We start from the raw sequence: 25,737 nt of genomic DNA on the forward strand, positions 1-25,737 counted from the left end.
GTTTCTGATGCTGTGGCTCAGAATGTCAATGCTCATATGTCTACCCTAAATTCTATTACCAACTCTTCCATGAGGCTGATCTCTTACACAGCTGATGGAGCGAGCAGGGCTGCAGGTTCCAGAGTCTCTCTTAGGAGACACTGTCCTGCATGCGCCTGTGCAACTTCATGGAGGCCTTCAAGTCTACCTTCACCAATGCACCCTTTGACGGTTCATCCTTATTTGGAACCAAGGTGAAGGACACTCTCAGTAAGTGCGAGCAGGAAGGAAAAACCCTGTCTGCCATGGGAGTCCATTTTTCCATGCCTTCTAGACCTTATCCCAAGGGCCAGAAAGGTGGAAAAATGTGGTTCAGAAAATCGCAGAGTTTTTTTCACGAAGCACAGAGTGAGTCCCCCTCGAGAGGCAGAGGAGGGGGTGGAAATTCAGGTAGACACCACCCTAGAGGCAGAGGAGGCCCACGTAACCAGGGGGACCGCCATTCCTTTTGTGGTTCTCCCTACCAGAGCTCCTGAGAGGAGGCCCGACTGTGCATCTCTGGAGCCAGTCAAGGGTTGCATTTCTCTATACCCAGAAGCCTGGCGAGACATCACCCAAGATGAGTGGGTATTAGAGATAATCTCCAAAGGTTATCATATTCCTCTTCTTTCGTGTCCCCCTCCAAACAAAAGAATCCCAGATGTCCCACACAGTCAAAGGGATTCCGCAACCTTAGAAGTTCAAAAGTTGCTGTTAAAAGGAGCCATCCAGCCTGTCCCCTCAGACCAAGTAGGATTAGGGACTTACTCCAGAATTTTTTTGGTGCCGAAAAGAACAGGGGACCTGAGACCCATTTTGGATCTCAGCCATTTGAACCTTCATGTAGAGAAGTCCAAGTTCCACATGGTCACGTTACAGTCAATTCTCCCATTATTAGGGAAAGATATATGGATGTGCTCCATCGACCTCAAGGATGCTTACTACCATATAAAAATGGACAGGGCATCCAGAAGTCACCTACGCTTTCAGCTGGGAACCAGTCATTTTCAGTTTTGTGCCCTGCCCTTTGGTCTCACCACAGCCATGAGGGTGTTCACCAAATGCATGGCAGTGGTAACAGCTCACATGAGACTTCTGGGATTCCAAGTGTTTCCGTACCTGGATGACTGGCTCCTGTCTGCCACCAAGAGGCATCTACTACTACAGACCAAGGACACCACTATTGCACTGTGCCAAAGTCTGGGAATTACCTTGAATTAGGAAAAGTCTGCATTGTTGCCCTCGCAGCATGTTACCTTTATCGGCACCAAATTAGACACGGTGCTCATGAGGGTTTTCCTGCCAGAAGAGAGAATTCAGGTTTTACAGCAGCAGGTCTCCGCCCTACTACCACTGAAGAAGGTAAAGGCAAAAGTGGTCCTCAAGTTGTTAGGGACCATGGCTGCCATGATCATGCTAGTGCCTCTTGCAAGACTACACATGAGGCTTCTTCAGTGGCTACCTTTTGCCCAATGGTCTCTTCAGCATCTCCCGCTCTCCCATCTTATTGTAATAACTGACAGGTGCAAGCAGGATCTGCGCTGGTGGCTTCAGACCAGCAATCTCAACGTGGGTATGCCTTTCGTTCTTCCTTCTCCAATTTCCACTCTGACCACAGATGCCTCCCAGATTGGCTGAGGGGGGGCATTATCTCGGCAGGACTGTCCAAGGCACATGGCAGGAACACAAGATCCATTTGCATATCAACGTCTTAGAGATGAGAGCGGTGCAATTAGCGTTGCAAGTACTTCAAAGCTTTCTTCCTCATGGGACAATTGCAATCCACTCAGACAACATGTCAGTGGTCTGGTATCTGAACAAACAGGGAGGAACCAGGTCATATCCCCTTTGCAGAGAGGCACTTCGAGTGTGGCAGTGGGCAGTATCTTCCCGGCACTTTCTAGTGGCAATGCACATACTGGGGAAGTCCAAGGTGATTGCTGACAGGCTGAGCAGAGCTATTCTGATGCCTCACGAGTGATCCCTGAATGAATAAGTGGAGGAATGGATTTTCCACAGATGGGATCAGCCTTGCTGCGATCTATTTGCCAGCACCCTCAATGCCGAATGCAGCAGCTACTTCACCCTTATCCCACTGAAGGGAAGGCACCCAGGGATGCTCTAGTTCACGATTGGCCCTTCGGTCTTCTCTATGCCTTCCCTCCAATTCCCCTGATAATGAAGGTTATTCAGAAAGCACAATCCTTGGGAAGCAAAATGATACTGATTGCACCACACTGGCCTCGTCAGATCTGGTCTCCTTTTCTTCACCCTTATCTAATGGATGATCCGTAGATTCTGGACCCAGAGCCAGATCTGTTGACTCATATGTCAGGGCAGTTCCACCCCCTCCATTCAGACCCTCAGGTTGACAGCATGGCTGCTCCAGTTCCATCCCTAGTCAGGCTTCATGATTTTTCACCGGAGGTGGTTCATATTCTGTCTTCCTCACACAAGCCTTCTACTAGGAAGATTTATTCCAGTAAGTGGAAGAGATTCTCCATTTGGGCTCATGAAAGGCAGATTGATCCCTATACAGTTCCCATCTCATCAGTTTTAGAGTTTCTTTCTCAACTGTTTAGCCAGGGATCAGCTTTGGCAACTATCAAAGTGCAGTTGGCAGTCATTTCTCCTTTTCATGTTGCTAATGAACCCAATCTAATGGCGCACAGACTTTGTAGGGCTTTTCTGAAAGGGACTATGTTACTTCAACCTCCAATCTTTGATCCTGTAATGCAATGGGACCTTAATTTTGTGTTACAGCAGCTTACCTCACCTCCTTTTGAGCCCATGGCAACCTGTGACATTAAATTTTTGTCTTGGAAGACAGTCTTTTTGATAGCCATCACTTCGGCTGGGTGGGTCTCTGAACTTCAAGCTTTATCGGTTCGGCCCCCTTACTTGGTATTTCACAAGGATAGGGTTTTGCTATGACCTAATCCTTCCTTTATGCCTAAGGTTGCTTCAGTGGTCAACCTCAGCCAGTCTATTGAGCTGCATGTGTTTTTCCCTGAATTCTCTAACAAGGCAGAATTTAAGTTTCATCAGCTAGATGTCCACAGACAATTGTGTCTCTATTTACATAGAGCAAAAGTTTTTAGGAAATCTGATCAACTCTTTGTCTCATTTTCAGACAATAGACTAGGGACTTCACTTTCTAAAGTAACTTTGTCCAAATGGATTTCTAGATGCATTTCCTTCATCTATACTAAAGTAAAGGCTCATTCTACACGTTTGGTGTCTACTTCTACTGCCTTTCAGGCTAAGATATCTATGGATGATATTTGTGCTGCAGCTACTTGAGCATCTCCTCACACCTTTATTAGTCACTACAAATTGGATCTGTTATCAAGGGGAAGAGCCTCATTTGGTTCCACAGTGCTCAGGAGTATTTTCCAGTGAGCCGCCCAAGGTCTAGGTGCTAGGGACGCTGTCCCATGGGTAAGAATGTAGGTGAGATTGGACTACATAACTTCAAGAAGTCATGTACACACCATAACGTTCGATGTATGTAGTCCATCTCGCCTCACATTCTTACTAACCCACCCACTTACCCCCTCCTGGAGGACCTAGAGGTCGAGTCTCTGTTTTCAGCACTCCTTCTTGATATATTGAGTTGGTTCTTCCTCTCAGCATGTTTGTGTGTGTGTATGTGAGCTCACAGCAAACAAGATCTGGGGGATAGGCAGATTGCAGCATGGGATACCTCTTAGCCATGAGCCAATTGAAGACTTCGAGGTAGAGTATGGCCGAGTCAGAGCTGAGGTTCGGCTCTGAACCCACGGGTACGAATGTGAGGCGAGATGGACTACATACATCGAATGTTATGGTGAGTACATAACTTCTTGTTTTTACATTAAGCCAAGGGTAGTAATCCAGACATTCACATGTAAAAAAATAAAAGAAAACATCTCAACTCTACACATAATATAACCAGTGAACTTTTACACACCACTTCAGCAGGCAAAGATTACAGAATATTAACTTAAACTTCTTTTTGTACAGCCTTTCTTCTCTTTTTACTTTATAAAGCCTGTATTTCTTACAACTAAAAAGTACTTGTTTACTTTAATATCTTTATCACATTAACAAATCACTGAAAAGACTCATCTCCACCCCCACATTTAAAATACCTCAACTACATACTACACAAAACTGCTTTATTATATAACATGCAGTTTATATCATGAAATGTTTTATACAAATACTATTATGAACAAAAATTGTTTTACTTACAGTTACGTTTTTTCATTTTAATATCCTTCTAAACATTAATGACATAAAGTAGGAGTGTATGCTTTACAGTCCACCCACAATTTTAACAAATTCATCAAAATGGCAATCTTTTTCAACCAGTCTTACTAGCAAATCCATATATCACAAATGTGATTGATGCTTTATAATCTCACATTTATTCACTAATTTCATTGTTGCAGGTTTTCTTCCTGCTTATCTCCATCTCCCAACACCAGACTTTGCTTCAAGTCCAATGTACTCCTGATTCTTCTAATCAACTCCTGTGCTTTTTTCTGCCTCTTAAGCATTTTCTTTTGTATCATTGAAAACATTTCACTGGCAAAGTCTCTCTGTAAGTTTTATTATAAAAAAAAGAAAAAAAGAGTCCCCTTCTGTTTGGTGGCTCACTTTTGTTGGATAAACTTTTGTATTTCCTCATTGGCTTGTTCTGCAACAAAAATGTCTTTGTCCCTCCAGGAAAAAATATTCTGAAGACAGCTGGATATAGCAGATTGAATCTCACACCTGCCTTGTTACATTCCCTGATTGCGGGATAAATTTTCTTCACTTCTCTCTGGTGTACAGTGAATAATCATTTTCCACAAACACTGTGCTGTCTGTAATTTTAATATTGTCTGTTCTGACACAGTTTTGCCAGGATCACCTCTTTCTGCTGGCATGATTGCATCATTACTAATACACGTCTTGGCTGCATTCTTATGCCAGGTTTGCAGGATGCACTCGATGTGCCCTTTCAATTAACAAATCCTGCAGTTGCATGTTTGCACTTTCATAAAATTAATACAGTGTGTTCCAGTTTCTCTGGTACAGCAGAAAATCGCAGGTTTTCTCTGCACAATGTGTCATATAAATCTACCATTTTTTTTTTTTGAAACACCTCTTCTTGAGAAGTCTCATAGTCAGCCAGTCTTTTCTTCATTTCAGCCCCTGATTTTTTGCAATTTAATCAGTTCATCTGAGTATAAAGCTTCTTGTTTTTTTCCAGCCTTTTATTTGAGTTGATATACTCCCTTAATGTTTCTTTTATTTTAATCACCTTTGAGTAAATTTTATTTATTTTTTCGTCTAAATTACTGGAAGCAGTCTCTTGTACCAAATCTGGTTTGACTGCTTTTTGCAGAACAGCTGATGGAGTCTTCCCAGTCAGTGTTTTCTCTTCACCTCTTCTAGTTGATTTTCTTTCAGGTTCTCTAAATCTCTTTTTTGGCTGGCATCCAGGCAGTGTACTTACTAGCCAGTAACTGAATTTTACTCAAGCTGGCAAAATACTAGTTCTTATCTCTCAGTTTTTTTTTTCACACTGGGTGAGCTGAAATTAAGTTGTTGATCAGTATGCAGCCATCTTGGAAGTCTCCAGATCCAGTATGTTTGATCCTCTGGTTGGAGCATGCAATATCTGTTCCAGGATGTTTGTGCTAATAAAGTCCAGGAAGCATTGTACCTGTGAGTTTAAGGCAACATACGTTTCCCAGTCTATAGAGGGGTAGTTAAAGTCATGAATAGGGTGTTTTGTTGGGCAGTGATTGTCTCTATTAGGTTTAGTTAAGAGTCATGAAACTTTAGGGGCATAGATGGTGGCCTGTAGCTATCCATGACATGGCGAGGGACCTTATCTATGGTGACTTGCATGTGGATGAGATCCATGCTATCATCTTGTTTAACCAACCTGGAGGAATATTTGTTGCTAACACAAATCAGGATACCTCTGCTATTGGCCCTGGTCAGTGCTGTTGTTGATCTAAATACGTGGCAAGCACTATAGACTTGAACTGCCAGAGTACTACAATGACTTTAATCTACGTCTTGGTCAAGGTACAGATGTCTATATTCTCCAGAGTGAGAAGGGCTTGAATGCTGTTGAGATTTTTTGTTTTGGCCCCTAGCATTGAGCAGTTACACCTTAAGGCTGCTTGAAGACTTTTTCATTATGTTTGCAATTATGTCTTTTTTGGCATTGCCTAAGAAGGCTGTAAGGGGGTGGATAAAGTTTTAAGCATTGCATGAAAGCATGGGGGGGGGCAGGTGCAGTCCATCCTTGGCAAAACAATGTGGTGTAGAGACCATGTCTTCCTATGCTGACAGATAAAGGATCCTCCTGGAGTGACACCAGAAACTAATCTCATTATTAAACCACTCATTTTATGTTTGTACTGTGGCATCATCCTTGGTGAAGGTAGAATGCTGCTCAATGCAAGGTTTGTACCTGCCTGTGAAACATATTCTGAGAGCTCCATTATACTCCCTTTTCCTATAGTCCAGTGAGGTATGTATCAGATAATTTATAAACACAAGAACTATGATAAAATCATATTGGTACATGGGGTACAGAAACTTGAGTGCATGCGTGATCCTGACTCCAGATAGACAACTAACCATTATCATCTCCTTGTTTAACCTGATGAGTGGGGCATCTGTGTGCCACACAATGGAGTCCCCAGTGACAAGAGTATTAGGTAAAGTATATACTTGCCTTATGGGCTTTGCTTTTTGGGGACTATTGTGTGTAGGCTTTTTTGAGATCTTTGGTGTTTCTTTTGGTGTGTGTTTTAGTGATTTCTGAAGAGCAGTGTTGCTATTAGGTGGCTTTGGAGGTCTTTGAGATTTGGGAAGGTTTTTTAATTAAGGCAATATGTGTGTGTAGCAGAATGTGTGAGGGATGTAGTGTGGATATTCTTGACACTTCCTAAAGTGTCTACTCCCACCTCAGAAAATAAGTATCAAGTAATTGATAATAGTTGAAAATTTTGGAAAAAAAATCATATATGGACAAAAACTGGAACACATAAAAATATGATTTTTATTGACAAAAAGCAAGGCCTTTTACACTTTAACCAACCAAATAATTTCTGATATGGAAAATGACTGGAATGGAATGATATTCATTGATATCAAACAAGCATTAGAAAGCATGAACAATCCATTTTACTTAAAAAAATAAGAAACTGCATTATTTTTCTCAAGAGGTCTTACAATGGTTTGCTAACTACCTATCTGAAAGAAACTTTATAGTTTGTGCAAACAGTACACACGCACACTCAAGTATGGACACAACAACTAAAGGGGTCCCACAGAGATTGGTTATGGACATTTTATTACACCCTCTATTTATTAATGAACTGCACTTGTATGCAGATGATTTTGTAATCACCAAGGCAGAGTAACAACTTTCATCCTAAATAAACAACTTCTGAGAGACTCCTGGTCATTTTGGAGCTGTATTAGCAGTAAAATCCTAATTGTCAGTACCCTTGAATCAACAGTATTGCTATTGGGAACAAAATAAATATCAGCAGCTGCCCAGCCTTTAACAATAAAAGACTGATGGAATACTGTTCCCTTCTACCACACCACATAAATATTTCTGAGTACTCCTAGATCAAAATCTGTAATGCAATAACACAGAACTACAAGTTGATAAAGTGCTCGGTCAACTAAAAGTATTATATAAATTATTCAACCTTCAAATCACTCCCCTGAATGCTTCAATGCTAAATCATTTAATCCATAAAATAGGACATCACCGTAAGACCATACAAAGATCCAAATGGTTAACTGCAGAGGTAAAGGCACGGTTCCATTTCAGTACTCTTAGCATCAACTGAAAAAGCCTTCTGTAAAATTCCCCTCGCTTCATGGACTACAGAACCTCAAATTCCTCAAAGTTCAAATAATCTAAATTTATTTCAGAAGTTGCTAAAAGCACACATGGCAATAAATTCAAGTGCAACTGATACAATAATTCAGTCTCTTTGGGGCTACCACAAGTGCTTGAATGCTAGTAGCTCATGACACACTTCCTTATTCCACTTGCTGTAACTGGCAAGTGCTCTATCTCCTACTAGCCAGATTCTGTGTAATTGCTTAGCCCTCCCTCCATCCATTCCTACTGAACTGCATAGCCCTACCAGAGCCCTAACACTGACCCTAAGATTCCCATCTAGTCCCTAACCCTACCTGACTGTTAACTCCATAATCCTAACCATAACACTCCCCTCCTGCTCCCTAACCCTAAAGTTCCCTTCTGCTCCTAAACATAAATCTCCACTTCCCCTCCTCACATCTAAAACTACCTCCACTCCTCAAACCTAAAGTCCCCAGCTCCTCCTGAATCCTAAACTCCCCTCCTGCTCCCTAACCGTAAAACTCTGCCCCACTCCCTAAACTTAAACTCCCCTCTGATCACTTCCTGAAACCTTAAGCTGCACTGTCACCCTCTCCCACTCCTTCCCCATGACTACTACACTGATGTTGCTCAAACTTGGGTATGTGTTCTGACGAGGTGCAGCAGTGCCACTCTTTTTTTCTCTCTCTTTCTCTCCCTCTGTCTGCACCACTGTTGCACTTCAAATGAACATGTAATTAAGTTTGAACAAGAGCAGCAGGCCCTATGAGCTACAAGATGCCTGAGTTTCTAGCTGTGAAACAGTGGTCTTCAAGATCATGGGACTTTGGTGATTGGAGTATACCCAAGCTGGACACATAATCTACAAGTCGTGACATTTCTTCATCTCCACTATGACATACAACAACATTACCCAACTGATTTAACATCTGTAAATGTTGCAGATATTGTAAATATTTTATTCTGTATTATTTACAAGGTTATAGCTCATATGACTGAAAAATCTGCATTTGTTCTCACATAAATTACTTGTCTTAGAAACTATTTCAACTTCTTTAAAAGTATAAGTAAATGACTGTGTTAACCAGATGAGCACTGTCAGTTTAACTCATTTTTGTATGATGAATAATTGTCATGGCATGCTCAATGGCTCTATATCATTCAGTTTTACTTATTTATACGTTTGTAGGTGAATACTAGGCTAACTGCCTTGAAAGGCCATTTTTAGCCTAGCGAGTATCCCAAAGTCAGAATCAAACCCTGAGCCTTGTGTTTATGAGGCGAAGACCCTAACCATTATGCCAGACCCACCCTATTACAATCTATTGAAATTCCCTGACCAGCGACCGAACCTGGGCCGTGTAGATAAAAACACCAAATCGTAACCACTAAACCACCAAGGATCCGAAAACTTTAAATTGCTTTTGTGTACTTAGCCTGGCACATGGTGGAAACAGTCCACTGATCAGCTCACTTAACTTGTTAACAAAGGAAAGACAGATAGATAGATAGATAGATAGATAGATAGATAGATAGATAGATAGATAGATAGATAAATGCATAATGCTAAGTGATTTTCAGACCTGAATAAATACAAATCAGGTATTTTGGTGAATTAAAGTGTGTGAAATAAGTTCAAAGATTTTTATGTTCAATATGCCCCTAGGTAGATATGGAGTCCTGAGACTACCATTTAGGATTTTGTTAGCTCCAGAAGTATTTCAGCATACTCTAGCAAATATTACTGAAAGGCTAGAAGGTGTTGTTAACATTAATGATGATCATCTAGTCTGGGGTGTTACAAGGCAAGTGTATGGAAGTGGTTTGATATTAAGCAAGACCAAATATCAAATAGGTAACAGATCCTTGAGGTATATATATTTATTTATTTATTAACATTTGATTACCAGGAAAACATGACTGAGTAGAATTTTTCAGGGGAGGCCCTGGGGAAAAAGCTCCAAATTATTACAAAACACTTTAAGAACAATAATTTTACAATCTTCAAAAATAAAACAAAAACATCTGCAGTTTATATAATTATAATAGATTAGACATAATATAAAAACACTGCTTGTGAATTGATACATGTTATATAACAATCATTTAATATTTAGAGAAATTTTAGACAGTTTGTTAGAGAAATGAAAGGTAAGTTTGTCTAATACAAACATGAATTGCAATATGAAGTGAGGGAAAAACAGGCTTATGGTATATTTAGAGAGAAAGTCAGGGAAGAGAACTTGATAACAGTAAAGAAGTAAGTAAAGAAGGGAGAGTAAGGAGGTATAAGACATGAAAATACACTTGTTCACATTTAGGGATTTAGTTTATCCTGGTTTTGAGCAAGAACATAGCCAGATTTTAGCTAGGAAGTCTTTCAGAGTGGTTTTGAAAAATGGGAGTAAGGGTATAGGCCCGATGGATACAGATAAGGAGTTCCAGGCCTTAGCAATCTTGTACAACCACACCCACCCTCAGGTCAAATTATAACTGAGAGCAATCAGTTTATGAACAGAACAAAGCAATTAACAAAGAGATACAAGTAAAACAGGTTGTCTTGTTATTTCCTGAGATGAAATAACTGGTATATGCATTATGCAAGGAAAACCTTTGGCAGACCACCATGGCACCACAAAGCAACGGTTAAAACCACAAATTTATTGAATAAAACTGTAAAATGCAGGAATAAAAATCGGTCCGCTAAGCGCTTTCGGCTGATACAGCCTTCTTCATATCATATGTGAATCCTGCTACAGATTCTGTTTAAAACCCAGATGCCCGATCACAAATGTGGGGTGGACCACATATGCAAATGCAGATTCATATTCTTAGTACTGATTGAAAGCATAACACCCTCGGTAAGTAAAGGCAACTTCAGATGCCATCGCTGCAAAGCTTGTACTCATATTGACAGCAGCAACACTTTTATTCACCCTATCTCTAATAATACCTATGTTTGTGATGTATTTTCAAATTGTACTACTCAACATCTTGTCTATATGGCATCTTGCTGCTCATGTAGAGCTTTCTATGTAGGAAAAACTGATCAGCACCTTAAGGGTCGGATTCTACGTCATATGACAGAAATAATACTATATAAATAATACTGATTTAAACAATGCGCTTGCTATGCACATTGTTCATTATCCACCACGTGTTTAAATTTAAAGTCCTAGAATGTATTCAACCTAGCCTAAGAGAAGGTGATATAAATAATCAGACAGAAATTAGAGAAATTAACTGGATTATTAATTTAAGAGCACATTGTCCTCCAGGTTTAAACAGTGTAGTGCCATTAAGACATATTTTAAAAGCAAGAAAGCTAAGGACTGGGCCCTGAGGAGGCTATGTAACTTAGAAAGTGTATTTAACATGATGCAGTGTTCCTTACTTACTGCTGCTACAAAGTTTCCAGCAGCTGTATTTGCTGCCTCTACTAATATCAACTGTCATGCATACTTTTTGTTGCCATGACAATGAGTCACAAGAGGATGATTGGATTCAATGAGTCCTACAGCAACCTATCACCACAGGGATACATGTCTAAGAAAACAATTGGTTAAAACTAAGAAACTTATCCAATAGGAAAGCTACCACTGAATGTTTCACTACTGGCTGTTGACTAATTTCTAGAACTGCAGTTGGCCGTTATTTTTCCAATCAGTACTAAGACTATGAATATGCATTTGCATATGTAGTCCACCCCACATTTGTGATTGGGCATCTGGGTTTGAAATAGAATCTGTAGCAGGATTCACATATGATCTGAATAAGGCTATACCATCCGAAAGCGCTTATCGGACCGATTCTTATTCCTGCATTTTGCAGTTTTATTCAATAAATTTGTGGTTATAACAATTGCTTCGTGGTGCCATTGTGGTCTGCTGAAGGTTTTCCTTGCAGTTCGTTTTGTTTCCATTGGCAGCTATAGCAGTTGAAACAGTGTTTATTTTATTTATTTGTATATGCATTATAGTCAACTAGTCAAGCAAAATGAGTAAAAGGTCCTTAGAGTATGATGACTATTTCACAGAGACTTTCAGTCACAGAGTAGGCATGTATTTAACTGATTAAAGTTAATACACAAGGTCTTCATGATAAATGTGCTTACATTATACAATGACAAAATTCTAAGTACACTTGTAGGTGTATAGCCTTGTGGCAGAGCGTATATAGGTCACCTGCTAACTACAAATAGTCAATGGACAGATGATGACAAAGTGAATACTATAGAAAACATACAGACCTTCACTGATAAATCTTCTCTTATACCAGTTTGGGAGTGATGCAACATCTATCAAAATTCATACCCCATCTTTTCAAAGAAAACAATCTATATAAGAAAGCTGCTAGAGTATAATTAATATGTTTTTGATCAGAGGATTAAACCAAGAGTTTTGAGCTGTTAATGTGATTAGTAACCACTTCACCAATGAAATATTATGATGTATTTTTACAGACTGTGCTACAAGTTAATGCAAGCCAGAAAGGGATAGAAACAGTTCTAATGCAGGAAAAATATCCAGTTGTATATACATCAGCAGTACTGACTAATACATAAACTATATATACTCAGATAAAACAGGAATGCTATAGTGTTTTGCTGCTAGAAATTCTATAACTATCATAAGCCTTAACATACGATTTTCAAGAAATCCTTACTCAAAGCACCATCTAGGCTACAGAGAATGATGTTGCTGTTGTAAAGTATAACTTAAATGTGCAATAGAAGCCAAGTAAATTAATGGATATAGCAGATAATCATAAGCAGACAATATATAATAGAATGCAAAGATTTGCCGGAAGATGACCTAGAAATTTTATGGGTTGTGATTCAACTATTAATAACTTCTGACAAACTTAAGGAGTTAAAAACTGCTTTCAGAAATTACTTTAAGTTGCAACTATTATGCAACATTATTATGACAAAATGGCCAGAGAGTGTGAAACTGATTAATTCCCTCATCACTCCTTAGAGTGCATTATGAGAAAAGCTTTTGTACCTCTAAATGTGTGTTCAAAAGTGGTAAGGAAATTATCTGTACTCAGTTGAGAACCCAGGTGCTACTGAAAATGCACAACTCTTGTGGAGATAAACTGCAAAGAAAGAATTAGAGGCATAGGGTGCTGGTCAGGTATGTTCATGTAAACTAAATAAAATGTGCAGGATTGTGGCCTGTATGGCAGATTCATGATATCAATTTGTGACATGAATGATCGACACTCAATAGTGCTATCACTAAACAGCAAGCTTTAGCTGAAACAATGACGAAATGTGGTATAACAACTTTAAAGCACCTGCACCCCTGACATGAATGGTTTGCCGTCACACCTTTGAAACTTTTATATACTGAATGTGAGAGTGCCATATCTTGGAATAAGGGGAATTCTCTGAGATATATAACTCATCAAGTGAACTTGTGCTATTGCACTTTAGAGTGCAAGTCACATGAATCAGATCTCTTCTTGGCACCCCTGCATGCAAGTTCAGGAATCAAAATTAGAACGAGGAACATATTTTGCATGAAATTACAAAATTGCAATGACCAAAGCTAAGTAACGATTTATTTCAGCATAACAACCTTTGTTTTCTATTATGTGCTGACTAGCATTGCAAGTATACAGAAGTAATTCATCTTAAACAAATCAATGTGTAGAAATCAATTTTTGCTAGGCATGGTGCATTAGAACTAATTATGTCTGACTAAGGTCTTCAGTTCACCTGTTGCATGAAACAGTGTAAATACAAATCACATTTTGTGATGAAAGTGTCTGTTTTAAGGTTACAGTTTGAGCTTAGATCATGTTTTAAAAGAAATTCGGAAGTCCATCTGTATGTATTGCTGTTCCCTTTCATAATTTAGGGACATCTTCATCGACATTAACAAAGAGGAGTCATCTGTGAGGGATAAAATGGGGGAAATAAACATTAGCAATGCCATTACAGATGTTGAAATAATGAGGAAAGTTGCATGCATGTATTTTAATTATGGCTTATCTCTGCTGGTATATTAGTTTCAGAGAATAATAGTAATGTTTTATTTTTCTCAATCTCCCACAATTTTTGCAAAGATTCATTTGACTTCTGCCATGTTTCTACAAGAGTTTCCAAAGCAGCCCTACCAGTAGTCATTAACTTCAGACAAGAACAAGGGCAACCAAGTAACAAAAATAGATGTGGAATATCTGGTACACACTGAGTAAAGTTTATATTTTATTTTAGAAAATGGACTCAATTTTTAACAATACCCTGTTGGAGAATGAATGTTCTTCAACAGGGTATTAATTTGCAGATATTGTCTGGTAAAAAAACTAGTCTACTGCTTTACAGCAGCAGTAACTACGAAGCATCGACTGAAAACAAAAATAAACAGATGCCATTTTGTTTATGCACATTGATGCATAGTGAGCACAAAACAAACAAACAAAAATAAGTAAATAAAAGAAAATAAATAACTCAAGTAGCAAAAATCCATGTGTGTGTGTGTGTGTGTGTGTGTGCGTGTGTGTGCGTGTGTGTGCGCGTGTGTGCGTGTGTGTGTGTGTGTGTGTGTGTGTGTGTGTGTGTGTGTGTGTGTGTGTGTGTGTGTGTGTGTGTGTGTGAGAGAGAGAGAGAAAGAAAGACAGAGAGAGAGTGCTCATACATTTCAACTTCTTTGCCCAGAAGTTTTGGACAAAGCCGACAGTAATTTATTTATTATTTATTTATTTATTGACATCTGATTACCAGGAAACTCCAACTGGGTAGGTACTCATTTTCACCAGAGGCCCATGGAGAAAAGTGCCAAAGTATTACAAAAATATTTTCAGAACAATAATTTTAGAATCTTCAAAAGTAATACCATAAAAACAGTACAAAAAACATTTACAGTTTAGATAATTATACCAAATTAGGCATAATGTGAAAAGATAGTTTAAGAATAGATACAACTTATATGACAATAATTTAATATTTACAGAAATTTTAGCCAGTTTAGAGAACTCTAAGGTAAGTTGGTATAATACAAGCAGGAACTGCAGTATGAAGTGGGAGAAAAAAAACAGGGTTATGGCATGAGAGAGAAACTGACTGCAGTAAGGAAGTGAGTGTTTTTTTTTTAAACAAGAAACATCTTTATGAAACCATCACTTACTACATAAGCAATCACACAGTTATATAAATGAAACCAAACCACACAGACACAGTCCTAGTCACAAGCATTTTACATCACAAACCATACTGACACACTCCTAGTTGCAAACATTATACATCACTTATAATATATGCAATCTTTCTCACTCAACATTACATAGCTCATTTAAGTCCTGCTGCTTTTTAGGCTTTATTCCTCCCTTGTATGCAAAAAAGGCAGGGATTTAATAATTTATGTAATATTGCTTAGGTTATATGATATATAGCAATATATGTGAAATGTAATGTTTCTTATGTAAACATAGTTTGATTACTTTTACAGTATATGAATGTAAATTTGTCTGAGTCGCAAGTGATAATGCAATAAAATTGTTAGAAAAAAGAAGTGAGGAAGTAAGTGAAGAAGGGGTGTAAGGAGGTATAGTTATGAATAGATGCTTGTTCATATTTAGGGATGTAGTTTATTCTCGGGTTGAGCAACAGAGACAGATTTTAGCTAGGAGTTTTTTCAGAATGGTTTTAAAGGACTGAAAGGAGGGTATTTACCTGATGGATATAGGTAAGGAGTTCCAGGCTTTAGCAACATGCTAAGAGTACAGACCATGCCTACAGGTTTCATAGGTTTGTAGACAGGGAGGAGTTTTGGTTATTGGATTGTAATGACTGAGTTGGAACATAATTGTGTAGAATGGTATTTAGTGCTGGACAAGCAGATGGATACTGTATAATTTTATAGATGGTGACAATGTGTTTATATGTTAGTTGATGAGGTAGTTCTAACCAATTTAGGCTTTTTAGTGCTATACTGTGGTGGTTTCTGAAAGGGGTAATTGCTGCAGATTTAGCCACTTTATTATAGCATTGTTCAAGTTTTGATTTTTGTCATGCCTGTGGGTTAATAAGGATGGGAGTGCAACTCCTTTGGAAAAAACAAAGTACCCGCAAACTACCATATACGTGGTAGTCCCCTAAATGCAGAAAATGTAATAAGGGATCTGGGGACCCAAGTAGATAGTAATCTCTCCTTTGATAATCATATTGCCAAGGTGGTTAGAAAATCCTTCTATGTGGCCCACCTAATCACAAAAGGGTTCACATCTAGAACAAAAGAGGTTATTGTGCCCCTCTACTCATCACTCATCAGACCCATCATAGAGTACAACACCCCATTTGGGATGTACCTTACAAGACACCTGAAACAGCTGGAAAGACCACAGAAGTACCTCACCAAGAGGATTACTGGCCTCAAACATATGCCCTATGCAGCCTGACTGAAGAAACTCCAGCTGTACTCAGTTGCATACCGCTTACTCAGAGGTGATCTCTGCCTGACATACAAGGCCATGTCCAACCCAGAATTGATGGACTTGCTCCACCTAAAAAAAAAACAAATCCCAAGAGCAGAGCCACATACTCTAGGGATCTAAACCTCACCACAACGATAAATAGGACGTGCTGGAGGGATAGATTCCTGTCCCAGAGACTCCCCATGCTTTGGAACAGGATTCCAATCTACATTAGGCAGAGCACCTCACTAACACTGTTCAAGAGAAACTTTGATGAGTGGATGGGAAACAGAAAATTTACCCTGGGGATCACTGCAGTGGCTCTGATGGAAAGAGGCATGGGGAACTAATGGCTCTGCTGGACCAAGGCACAGGGAACTAATCTAAGAGGGCGGCGAAAGCCAGCACATTCTGGCTAGGCTTATAGATGCCCTCGGGCAGATAGCCTAGTACTTACCTATGAACCTTATGAATCTGTAAAATAGTGAGGGGAGGAAGTAAGTAGTGGCAGCCATCGTTTTAGTTGCATTGGTAAGAAAATTTTTGGATCTGTAAAGCATTCCTAGTTTTTAGTGATTTTTTAATGCAATTTTGTATATGCAGTTCGAACATAACATTATCTTCTACTATCATACCTAATAATTTGGTATGAGAAGTCAATAAAGGGATTGCAAATGAGGGATCATCTGTGAGGAATAACTCGTGGGGGATAAACATTATTGATGTCATTACAGGTGAGGATGCAATGAGGAAAACTGCATACATCTATTTTAATTATGGCTTATCTATGCTGGTGTATTACTTTCAGACTATATTAGAACAACAGTAGTGTTTTATTTTTCTCAATCTCCCACAATTTTTGCAAAGATTCCTTTGAATTCTGCCAGGTTTCTACAAGAGTTTCCATAGCAGCTTTATTGGTAATCATTAACATCAGACAGATGTGGAGTATCTGGCACACAATAAGTAAAGTTAACATATTATCCTTTAAAGAAGCAGCACTAATGGACAGAAAGTTCAGGATGGGTGGGAGGGATGAAATTTTAGACAGTATGATCTAATGGGCTATAGCTTAAGCATCCACAAGAAAAAGATTGATAACTGTTATCCATATTGCACCTAAATTATTTAGTAACAACACACATTTACTTTTCACATTTGCACTTCAGTTTCATTATTTGCATGATAATAATAAAAAGTGACTTCCTTTCACTATGCCTCAGTATACCTTTTTATCTTTAATGGTGGTGGTTCCTGTGTGACTGTTTGAAATCATTTAGCTCATTCTGCATTGTTACAAATGCCATGTTTACAGCTGTATACTATTTTTTACTTAACATTTCTTTCTGTGAACCTCACAGTTTTATTTATATTTCCTAATAGTTTATGAAGAAAGTGAATGAGGAATGTCCCATGATTACTCGAATTTACAGCATTGGGAAGAGCTTACATGGTCTGAAGATGTATGCCATGGAAATAACAGATATGCCTGGAGAACATGAACCAGGTTAGCTGGGGTGGGGCTTGAATAGCCCAGCCTTTTTATGAAACACCAAGTATTTATTACATTGTTGTGCATTTGTAAATAGAGCCATTAGTGATGAATTCCTAGTTACTCCTCTTCTCATTGACACAGGGCCTACCATTTTGCTCATTAGCTTAAAATGCTTGTGAAGATATGTAAAGGCTGCCAGCCTAGCTAGATAGAATTTTGTAGATAATTCTGTCATTTGTAAATAGGCTTGTTCTCCTAAATGTGAAAGACTGCATTGGATGTTGAACTGAAAAAAAAATGTAACAACAATGCACTCTGCTGTAAGAAAGCTGATAGGTCAAGCATTTTATGACTGTCTTTGATCTCAGGGCTTGGAGCCGAAATATCTGAATGAAGGAATTCTGGCTATTGTTTTGACACCAGAGTTATTGCTAGAATTTGCATGTATGATTTCTTTTATTGCTCTGGCTTCCTGACCAGCTACAAGATAAAAATGGCTATTAACCTCTGAGTTTCTGTTAGTCTGGGAACCAGAAAGAAATTATGTAGTCTGAAATGAATCAGTGATACACTGTTATCAATTTAAGGACAGAAAGAATGAGGGCATTTTAGCATTGTAAGGGGATCCAGTATCTGTCTGCCTGGGACACATGATCAACAAACCACGATGCTTTGCTAGAGATGGCCTGCACCTGTCGCCCTTGGGATTCCGGATACTGGCTAAGGCTCTTGCCACCCCTATAGTGCCTTTTTTAGGCAAGGTTCAAATGACAAATTCACCACCGTAACAGGTACAAGCAAGCAAAATCTGAGGGTAATGCTACTCAATGCTAGAAGTCTAAACCTCAAAATGCACTCACTCGAGGCACTCCTTAAAATGGAGAACATCAACATCTGTGCAGTGACAGAGACCTGGTTCAAGGCTCCAGAGAGCACCCCTGCATTACCAGGCTACAATTCATACCACACCTTTCAGCCACCTAATCTTCGAAACAGTAAAGGCGGAGGTGTGTCCATATTCATTAAGGATAGCCACACCTCCAGGCTAGTTACTCATCATAATGCATCCAAGATTATCCAAGTGCAACTAACTCTGGGCAAGACCACAATCCAAATTGTAGCTTGCTACAGATCCCCCACCATGCCCTAGGATTCCCTCTCCTCATTTCTTGATACATATGAAAATATTAGGGTACAACCTAACACCCTAATAATGGGCGATTTCAACTACCCCACCATGAACTGGGAAAACTACTCATGTACCAACTCCTGTGCTCAAAGTTTTTTGGAATTCATAAATTCAAACGCCTTGGATCAACTTATCCACACCCCCACCAGGGGCAGCAATATCCTAGACCTGGTCATTACCAACATGGGGAACCAGTGTTCCACACCAGAGGTCAATTCCTCCTTGGTCAGATCCGACCACAAGCTAATCACCCTAGACATCCACATCCCACCCCCACTCCCCAAATAGGGAAACCACCATAAAAAATTCTCCAAAGCCAACTTCATGCTTCTTAAGACAGAAGTGGCAAACTTCACGACACCCATGCTGACAGACAATAGAGGTACGACTGCTGAATCCTATGCAAATGCACTTTATAAGCACTTACATGATTGTATGGATCATGCAGTCCCTAACAGAACCAATATGCTATCCTGCAAAAAAATGTAGTCAATCTGGTGGTCCCCTGCCATAAACAAACTCTACAACAGAAGAAAGAAACTGTTGCAAAAAAGAGTAAAATCCCATGATTGGAGGAACTCCCTGGTCAGACTCAGTAAGAAGCTGAGATCCCTCATAAAATCCTCCAAAGCTAGTTATGAAAACAAAATCACCACTGATTCTAAAGACAACCACAAAGCATTCTATAGCTATGTCAAGAATCTGAATGACAACACTCAGATCTGCTCTGAGTTACAGCACAATAGCACTAAATATACAGAACCAAATGATATTGCCAACATCCTGGCAGATATGTTCAGTGCTGACTTTAACCCTCTCTCACCCCCTAAAGGGCCCATCTCTATACCGGAAGAATGCAAAGTTCCTGTAATCACGGCTGCACAGGTAAAAAACACACTGTCCAAAGCCAAGAACATAGCATCCATGGTACCTGACAACATCCCAGACTGTGTTCCACATGAACTACAGAATGAACTGGCACCCCACCTAAGTACCATGTTCAATCATAGCCTCACCTCAGGCTTTGTGCCCACTGAATGGCACAAAACAACTGTTATCCCACTCCACAAAAATGGAGCCACCACAGACCCTGGGAACTACCGCCTCATTAGCCTGACGAGCCTGGTCTGCAAGGCATTGGAACTTATAAACAATGACACTGGTAATCTCCAAACTCTGGACCTTACCGAGTTCAGGTTTGTAAAAGGCAGATCATGTCTCCTAAACCTGATAGACTTCTTTGAAGCGGTCACCAAAGCCATAGATGAGGGTAAGGTGGTTCACACAGCTTATCTTGATCTTGCCAAGCTTTCAACACCATCCCCCACTGTGGAATTATAGATAAACTCACAACACTAGGTATAAATTTCTATGTCACAAGATGGGTTGCCAACTGGCTCACTGACAGAACTCACACTGTGAAAGTAGCAGACTCTAAATCCAACTTCAGACCAGTGACAAGTGGAGTACCACAGGGTTCAGTCCTGAGTCCATTCCTCTTTGGTATCTACTTCTCTGAAGTACAGGCTAACACAGAAGGTCTTTGGCTAACAAAGTTCACAGGTGATTGCAAACTAGGAGCCATAATCAAAACTCCTAACGATGTGGACATCCTACAAAAGGGCTTCACTGAGACAGATGCCTGGTGTCAAAGCCATGGCCTCAAGCTCAATGCCAAAAAGTGCATTGTCATCCCTTTTGTTAAAAAAATCTGTACCCATGAACTACCACATAGGTGGTAGTCTACTTAACACCGAAAGTGTGATAAGAGACCTTGGGACACAGGTGGATAGTAGTCTCTCCTTTGATAATCACATTGCCACATTAGTCAGGAAATCCTTCTACATGGCACACCTCATCGCAAAAGGTTTCTCATCCAGGAAAAAAGAGGTCATTGTTCCCCTCTACTCATAACTCATTAGACCCATTATAGAGTACAAAGTCACTTTTGGTATGTACCTCACAAGACATCTACAACAACTGGAAAGGCCGCAGAAATACCTCACAAAAAGGATTACCAGCCTCAAACAGATGCCCTATGCAGACCATCTCAAAAAACTCCAGCTTTATTCAGTTGCATATTGCCTACTCATAGGCAATCTTTTCCTAACATACAAAGCTATTTCAAACCCAGATCGGTTGGACATGCTCCACTTAAAGAAATCCCAGTCCCTCCGAGCTACAAACTCACCAGCACTGTGCCTGTGTTCCCTATGTAAGTTTATTTTAGAACTATGTTTTCTCTTAGATATAGCTAGGAACTAGGAAGATTAGATTATTTTTTTTCTGCATTGATGTCAGAACTTTTTTACTATATTATATTTCTTTGTAATCTCTGAACTCTTGACTAGCACTGTGTAGTAAGAAGTATTGTCCTGTGTTTTTATTATTTATTATTAAATATTTTGTAACTTTTCAACTGTGGCTGTTTTGTTTAGAAATAATTTAAGCTCTAAGAGTACATTGCATGTATTTAGTGATATTGTACAAAGCCACTCCAATAGCCTTGCTGTTCAGTCACACTTACCATTTGGATAATAATATTGCACAGTATAATTGGACACCCTTTCATAAGGGCCTTTTGGTAACTGAAAAATATTAGTGGGTGGTGGCAAGTAGTACTACCGTATAGTCTGGGTAAAAGGGGCACAGCTGGAGAACCTGTGCCAGCCTTCCCCAGGAGTGTCTGTGTGGTTGTATATAACTCTTATCTCAAAGTGTGTGTGTGTCAGCTACTTGGATACACACGAAGCACTGGTTGGGCAGAGATGGTGCTGGAGGTTTTAGCTTACCCACTAGGCTGACATCTGGACCTTAAAGCTGTGCCAGTTGGGAGTCTTATTAGGAACCTGGAGAGAAAGGGAGAAACCATCCCCAGACTGATTGTGATCTCTGTGTGCTCTTAAGGGAAATTGTACTTTACTGTGTGTGTATTTATTATCCTTTCCCTATATGAACGCCCCTCACTGGTGTTAGTGGTGAGGACTGAGGCTCCTTGATTGCTGGGCCAGCGCAGAGGTGTCTCATATTATTTGTTTGGCAGTGGTGGGATAGCCACACCACATATTGATTAGTTGGCAAATACTAATTAGCTTGTAGTGATTTGGGTAGTGTGAATTCCTGTAGCTTGTGCACAGTGATCATTGAAGGTGTTTTTGTACTCTAAATCAGCCATGCAGTGAATACTCAGATCACACAGATATTCAGATCACAATTGCTTTATTTCTTTTGTTACCTTAGTTAGTCAGGGAGAGCAGGCAAGCATGTCAGTAGAGGAGTATGGATAGCTGACAAGGAGCCAGCTGGCTGAGATGTGCCAGGCTAAAGGACTGGTGCTATGAAACCTGACTAAGGCAGACATGATTGCAGCTTTGGTCACAGCTGCATCAGAAAACAGCAACCAGATCAGACTGGCAGTGGAGATGTACCACACTCAGAGAATGGACAGCTCAACCTTTCTAAAGAGGACTTAAAAATCCATCTGGAGCTAAAGAAACTTGAGTTGGAGGCCAAGCATGTGAAATAGAAGCAGCAGAGGGACTGAGGAGTCTAGAGAGTGAGGACAATGAGAAACTGCGATGTTTGCAGGCTGAGGAGAATAAGAAACTGCAACACCTGGAAGCTGAGGAAAAGAAAAGGCAGAGGCTGCATGAAAGAGAGATGCTGACTCTTCACCAGAGTCATGGAGGTAATGGGGAAGGGAGTAACTGGGCCCTAAAAGCACAAAAGGTCAGTAAATTTCTTCCGCAGTTTACAGAGGGGAATAATTTTGATAGTTTCATTCGTATGTTTGAGAGGCTATGTAAACAGTATGATGTTGACCAAAGGCTCTGGGTATGGTTCCTGACCCCCTTACTCCATGGTAAAGCTGTAACTGTATTTTCTAAACTTGCTGATTGTGAATATTTTGATTATACTACTGTTAAGAACTGTTTGTTAGAATTTTTTAAGCTAACACCTGAAACATAGGAAAACATTTTGTGAGCATAGACGCAAGGCAGATGAAAGTGTGTCTGAATATGTTGCTGAACCGAGCACTTATTTTCATAGGTGAGTGAGTGGATGTCAGGTTACCCCTTTTGAAGGGCTGGCAGACCTTTTGGTGAGGGAACAAGCCCTTAGCACTTTGCCTATGGACATGAGTATCTGGTTAGCTGATAGACAATGTGCTACTTCAGATGAGTTGGGGAAGAAGGTGAGACCTACACCTAGCAAGCAGGGCATCCCTGCACAGGAAAGGGACCCCCAATACTGCTCATGGGTCTAAAGGAACCCATGGTGGGTAGCACAGACTGCCCTAACAGAATCTACCAGTAGCAAGGGAAGCCACTAGTCTAGGTACATGTCCAGGACCTAGGGTTAAATGTTTTGATTTCAGTCAGTAGGGCCATATGGCATACAGATGTCCATAGAGGCAAGGTGGGGATCAAAAGGTGAGAGAGCCAGTAAGTGGGGAAGACAAAATGCTAATAGTAGGTTGTCATGAGACAACAGGGGTACCGAACTACCATCCTGCAGATGTCCTGATACGGAAGGATTCGGATGAGGCAATACCATGTGTTAATGCAGTTACAAGCAGTCAGGCTTCAAGACAAGCATGTGGGTCTGGTAGTCTGGGGGAGACCCAGACAGGCCATGTACTTGGAGCCAGGACTGGTGAGGTGGTTACTTCAGGGAGGGAGCTAGTCTGTGAGGCACCACTGTCAGAGGATGCCAGACTTCCTGTGGAAGGGGAGCTGGAAAGGGTTACAAAGAGAGAGTTGAGACAGGCTCAGCTCTCATACCCTACATTGCAAGGCCTGAGGCAGGCAGCTATTGAGGCACCTGATTCTCAAGGGAAGGGGAATCTGTATACTGGGACAAAGGGTTACTGTATAGAGAGTGGACCCCTGAGGGAAGGCTAGAAGGCTAGAAGGTGAGAGGGTACAGGAGTTGGTAGTGCGCAGAACCTACCATCTGGCACTTCTAACCATAGCCCTTGATATTCTCTTTGCTGGCCATATGGACATAAAATGTACCAAGAAATGTATTATGCAGAACTTCTATTGGCCTGGAATTTCCAGAGATGTAACAGGGTACTGCAGAACCTGTGAGCAGTGCCAAAAGGTAGGCAAGGCAGGAGACAAGGTGAGAGCTCCTTTGATGCCTTTGCCTGTGATAGAGGAGCCATTTTAGAGGGTAGCTATGGATATTGTGAGGCTTCTGAGTACCCCAGGTTCCATAGGGAAAAAGTATATCCTAGTGGTAGTGGATTATGCTACATGATACCCTGAGGCGGTGGCTCTGTTCTCCATTGAGGCAGAAAAGGTGGAAAATGCTTTGTTAGAGATTTTAAGCAGGGTAGGTTTCCCAAAAGAAATACTGACTGACAGACATGCCAATTTCATGTCAGACCTGCTGGCTTGTCTGTGGAAGCACCTGAAGACCACCCCTTACCATGCCCAGACTAATGATCTTGTTGAGAGGTTAAACTCCACAATCAAGTCCATGCTATGGGCATTTGCAGACCAGTTTAAGAGGGAGTTGGACAAATATCTGCCCCATCTGTTGTTTGTTTACAGAGAGGTTCCCCAGGAATGCACAGGTTTTTCACCCTTTGAGTCACCAAATGGGAATAGGGTGAGGGGACCTCTAGATTTAATTCGAGATGAGTGGGAAGGTGAGTGTGAATCTCACAAGGAGTCTGTTGTGGCATATGTCTTAAACCTCAGGACAAGGCTCAGGGAGCTCATGGGCTTAACCCAGGAGATCCTGGCGGAGGCCAAACAACAGAAAAAGGTATGGTATGACAGTAATGCTCGAGCTAGAGAGTATGCTGTAGGGCAGCAGGTAATGGTTCTCATTCCTGTCAGACACAACAAGCTGCAATCAGCTTGGGAGGGACCCTACAAGGTGGTAAGAAAGGTAAGCGATGTTAACTACATGATAGAACTGCTAGGCAGGAGGCAGGAGCACAAATTGTACCATGTTAACATGATGAAACCTTACCATGATAGGGAGACTTTTGTGCTGAGTATTTCCAGTGGCTTGCAGGAGGAATCTGAGGGAGATCTGATGACTGATCTCCTCAGTGAGGTTCAGACTGACACCTCAGTGGAAGGGAGAGCAATGTCCCAGCAGCTGTCTCCTACCAAGGTTTGAGATATCCGAGCAGTGTTACAGGAGTTAGGGGACATGTTCACTGGGAAACCAGGGTGCACCCACCTGGTGCAGCACCAGGTGGATACAGGACCCCAAATGCCTATTAGGCAGGCCCCTTATAGGGTGCCTGAGAGAGTCAAACAGACTCTGAGGGAGGAGATACAGGAGATGTTGGAACTAGGGGTAATTCAAGAGTCCAGTAGTCCCTGGCTCTCTCCAGTGATGCTGGTGCCAAAGGAGTATGGCAGCACCAGGTTCTGTGTGGACTACAGGAAATTAAATAGTCAAACAGAGTCAGATGCTTACTCCATGCCTAGGACAGATGAGGCCCTAGAGCAGCTGGGTGGGGCTAAGTATCTTACAACTATTGATCTTACCAAGGGTTACTGGCAGGTGCCACTGACTCCCAGTGCTATAGAGACATCAGCCTTTGTGACTCCTTTTGACTTGTATGAGTTCACAAAGATGCCCTTTGGGATGAAAAATACCCCAGCGACTTTCCAGAGGCTGGTAGATCACATCCTAGCAGGAGCAGGAGGGTTTGCCCTTGCTTATTTAGATGATATTGCCATCTACAGCCATTCCTGGCAAGAG

The 25,737-nt window shown here is 40.6% G+C and overlaps 1 protein-coding gene across 1 annotated transcript in view; it reads left to right on the top strand.

Annotated features, from left to right (window-relative positions):
- The window catches only part of LOC122812004 (inactive carboxypeptidase-like protein X2), a 730,993-nt gene that overhangs the window by 454,729 nt on the left and 250,527 nt on the right, over positions 1-25,737 (top strand). The window contains exon 15 of the mRNA XM_044084217.1: positions 17,702-17,825. Coding sequence (XP_043940152.1) covers positions 17,702-17,825 — 124 coding nt within the window. The remainder of the gene's footprint in view (positions 1-17,701; positions 17,826-25,737) is intronic.

Source organism: Protopterus annectens, chromosome 9.part0, assembly GCF_019279795.1.
Source record: "Protopterus annectens isolate FY-2018-M chromosome 9.part0, PAN1.0, whole genome shotgun sequence".
Classification (NCBI taxonomy): domain Eukaryota; kingdom Metazoa; phylum Chordata; order Ceratodontiformes; family Protopteridae; genus Protopterus; species Protopterus annectens.